At 70.8% G+C, this 3,451-nt stretch overlaps 1 protein-coding gene across 1 annotated transcript; it reads right to left on the bottom strand.

Annotated features, from left to right (window-relative positions):
* Positions 1-703: 703 nt before the first annotated feature.
* Positions 704-2,679, bottom strand: TLX3 (T cell leukemia homeobox 3). Its single transcript, XM_054841964.1, has 3 exons — positions 2,265-2,679; positions 1,569-1,812; positions 704-914 (listed from the first exon to the last, which is right to left on the bottom strand). The coding sequence occupies exons 1-3, from the start codon at positions 2,677-2,679 to the stop codon at positions 704-706; spliced, it is 870 nt and encodes a 289-aa protein (XP_054697939.1).
* Positions 2,680-3,451: the final 772 nt, after the last annotated feature.

Below are 3,451 nucleotides of genomic sequence, written 5' to 3'. Positions count from 1 at the left end.
TGCGCTAAAGCTCATCGGCTGGAAAGGTGAGGACAAAACCGAGTGTGTGTTGCCTGGAAGGAGCCCTTATTACTACGGTGAATAAATTACAGATGACATTAACTTCACCTGGGACAGATGGAAGCTACCGCTTTTCAGCTTAATAGGGTTTCCTAAGCTAATGAGTCATCACCGGCTCCACTTAGTCCCCTCCGCTAAGTGATAGGTAGGTATTTTTTTCTTTAGACTATCCTCAGAACAGGAAAAAAAAAATAGCCTTTTGTTCCAAAGCCAACACAAAATACCTATGTTCAGATTTCGATATAAATAATCGAGGTTTTATATAATTCCATATTAATAGTGCCCAAAATCTCGATGCATAAATAAATTAAATTATTAACACTTCTTACAAAAAGTGACATATTTCCCTTCCTAGTGGAACATCGACACGAATATACAAGCGGAGCGCGGGGCACCGCGACGGCAGCACCCGGCGGCTCCGCTCCGCGCCGGCCTCGGGGAAGCGCCGCGGCGGCCCGGGCCCCGGCTCCGGCCCCGGCTCCGGCTCCGGCCCCGGCTACGGCCCGCCCCGGGCACCGGCCCCGCGGGCGCCGCTCGACGCCTCCGCGCCCGCCCCGTCTGCGGCGAGCCGCGGCCCCGGGAACGGGGGGAGCCGCCGGCCGAGCTCCGCGGGCGAGTCCGCTGCGTGCCCGGGCTACCGGGCTCAGACGAGGGAGGTGACCGGGGGGATCTTGGCGCTCTCCTCCTCCCAGGGCTGCAGGTTCTGCAGCGCGAACAGCGACGAGTTGTGCAGGCACAGCGGGTCGGGCTGGATCGACTCGTTCAGCGACTTCTGGAAGGCGTCGTGCTGCAGCTGCAGCATCAGCCGGCTCGCCTGCTGCCGCTCGGCCTCCCGCTCCTCCGCCGTCTGCCGCCTGCCGGGGGACACGCTCAGCCCGCGCCCCGGGACGCCCCGGGATGCTCCGCCCGGGGCTCCGCGGGAAGCGGCCGCTTCGGTGGCAGGGGAGGGGGGGCGCGACCGCGGGGAATCGGGCGCCCGCCGGCCGCGGGAACAAGGCGCGGTGCGGCCGGCGCATCCCCGGCGGGCAGCGGGGCAGCACGCCGCTTCCTACCGGGGCCGGGCACCGCCGGGCGGGCCGCAGCCTCTCGGCCTCTAACGGAGGGATTTCGGGCGGCGGGAAACGCCTGGAAACCCCCTCGTTTCCCAGTAATCCCCTGTTTCCGAATATTGCCCCGTTTTCCCAACATTCCCCCGTTTGGTTTTTTTTTTTCGAATAATTCCCCGTTTTTTTTCATTAATCCCTCGTTTTTACGAATAATTCCCCGTTTTCCGAATAGGGGACTATAAAAAAAAGAAAAAAAAGATAAAAATACATAACGATAACGATAATAATATTACAATAGCAAAAATTCACCTCCGACCGTTTCGCTGCCGGGAACCGGCGAGGGGTGCACTCCCGGCCGGGGCTTCCCGGGGCGGGGGGGGGGGGGGTGTGGGTGGGCGGCGGACGGGGAGCTCCGCCGGGGGCGGCGGCGGGACGGGGCGGCCCCGGGGGCGCGGGACTCACCGCCACTTGGTGCGCCGGTTCTGGAACCAGGTCTTCACCTGGGCGTCCGTCATCTTGAGGGACTTGGCGAGGGCAGCGCGCTCGGCCGAGGCCAGGTACTTCTGCCGGTGGAAGCGCTTCTCCAGCTCGCAGATCTGCACCCGGGAGAAGGACGTCCGCGGCTTCTTGCGCTTCGGCGGGGTCCGGTTCTGGTAGGGATGCCCGATCCGCCGCGTCACCGTGAAGGGCGTCAGCGCCGCCGCCGCTGCCCGGGTGGGAAGCACAGGGGTCAGCCCCGCGCCCGCACGGTGCCGGCCGCCCCCCCGGGGCCGCGGCTCTGCCCGACGGCCGCCCGCCGACCCCCGAAGGGACCGTGTCTCCCCGAGGTCCCGCTTCCACGATTCGCCGAAGGGATGCGGAGGCGAGCGGGGCCCGGCAGCCGCCCCCCCACCCCACGGGGCGCCAGGCCGCCGGCCCCGGGGCCGCCGCGCTATCCGCACCGGGAGGAGAGCGATTTTTCGGATCGCTGCGAGCGCGGGGGAGGGAAACATCCAGCGGGCCGCCTCCGCTTTTATTCTTATTCTTATTACTATTGTTATTTCGTTTGCTGTTTTCTATTTGCCTTTCCGTTCGTTGCCGGGGGGGGGGGGGAGGAGGGGGGGAGCGGTGGGTTGCGGGGCAGCGGCGCGGCTCTGCCGCTCCGCCCCGGCGCCTTACCTGTGAACCTGTCCTTGACGAAGCGCCTGCTGCTCTCCATCCAGGGGAAGTTGAGGCTGCCCAGGCTGGGCACGGCGGGCATGGCCGGGATGGCGCTGGAGATGGGCGGCGGCACGGCCCCGGGGATGGGCCTGTGCGCCGGCACCCGGATCACGCCGGCCGGGGCCAGGCTGAGGTTCACACTGTAAGATCCAGAGTCCTCGAAGGGCGCGGCGATGGCCGGGAAGGGGGCCGGCAGGGCCGGGTAGGGCGCGCCGCCGCGGCCGCCGGGGCCGCCCAGGAAGGTCGCGCCGTCGGGGCCCCGGGGGGGCGGCGGGGGAGCGCTCTCCTGCTCGGGGCTGTTGAGGATCTGGTCGATGCCGAAGCTGATGGGCTCGTGCTGGTGCTGGCCCTGCGCGCCCGCCGGCGGATCCATCCTCCTCCTCCACCGCCGCCGCCGCCTCGCGCCCCTCCGCGCCCGCTATAAAGGCGCCGCCGCTCCGCCGCGCTCCGCGGGCCCGGCCGGCCCCGGCGTGCGCCGCGCGGAAACTTTGCCGAGCGCGCGCCGCCCCGGCAGCCGCCCCGTCATCTCCTCGGGGCCGCCGCGCGCCCCGCGCCGCGTGCGCCCCCGCCGCCGCCATTGGCCGCCGCCGCCCAGCCTCTGCGCTCCCATTGGCTCCCGCCGCTCGGCACCGGCCTCGCGCCCGGGCGCGGGGGCCCGCCGCCGCCGCCGCCGCCGCCGCGGTGACATCACTGGGGCGCGCGAACAATGGGGCCGCGCGGCGGCGGGCGGGGGCGGGGCGGCGGGGGCGCCGTCGGGGCCGGGGCGGCGGGACGGGCCGCGGGGACGGGCCGCCCGGCACGTCGGGGCCGCCGTCCCGCTCCCTGCCCGCGCCCCGCGGGGCCGGCGCAGCCGCCCGACGCCTCCCGGCCCCCGCCCGTCCGGCGGCCCCGCGACCCCCGACGGCCGCTCCGCTCCGCGCCGCCCCGCTCCGCCCGAGGCGGCCCCGGCGCGGTGGGGCTCTGTCCCCGGCACCCCGCGGCTGCCCGGCCCCGGGCGGGCGGCAAAACCGCGCTCGAACGGCGAGGCCGGGCGCTCGCCCCGACGGCGGCGCGGAGCGGCGGGCCGAGGCGGTGCCCGGGGCCGGGCCGGGGGGGGTGCCCGGGGCCCCGCAGGGCGAGATTCCGTTTGGGCTTAATTCGCGCCC

The sequence above is a fragment of the Grus americana genome, chromosome 14 (assembly GCF_028858705.1).
Source record: "Grus americana isolate bGruAme1 chromosome 14, bGruAme1.mat, whole genome shotgun sequence".
Taxonomy (NCBI): domain Eukaryota; kingdom Metazoa; phylum Chordata; class Aves; order Gruiformes; family Gruidae; genus Grus; species Grus americana.
Note: the sequence above shows the minus strand (reverse complement) of the source record. Positions and strands in the feature narration are given on the sequence as shown.

Bases quoted from the DNA above. Each gene is read 5' to 3' on its own strand.
- TLX3 (XM_054841964.1), bottom strand. From the start codon at position 2,679: ATGGATCCGCCGGCGGGCGCGCAGGGCCAGCACCAGCACGAGCCCATC. The intron at 1,813-2,264 runs GTAAGGCGCCGG...CCACCCGGGCAG, and splicing joins CGTCAAGGACAGGTTCACAG to CGGCGGCGGCGCTGACGCCC. The intron at 915-1,568 runs GTGAGTCCCGCG...GTCCCCCGGCAG, and splicing joins AACCGGCGCACCAAGTGGCG to GCGGCAGACGGCGGAGGAGC.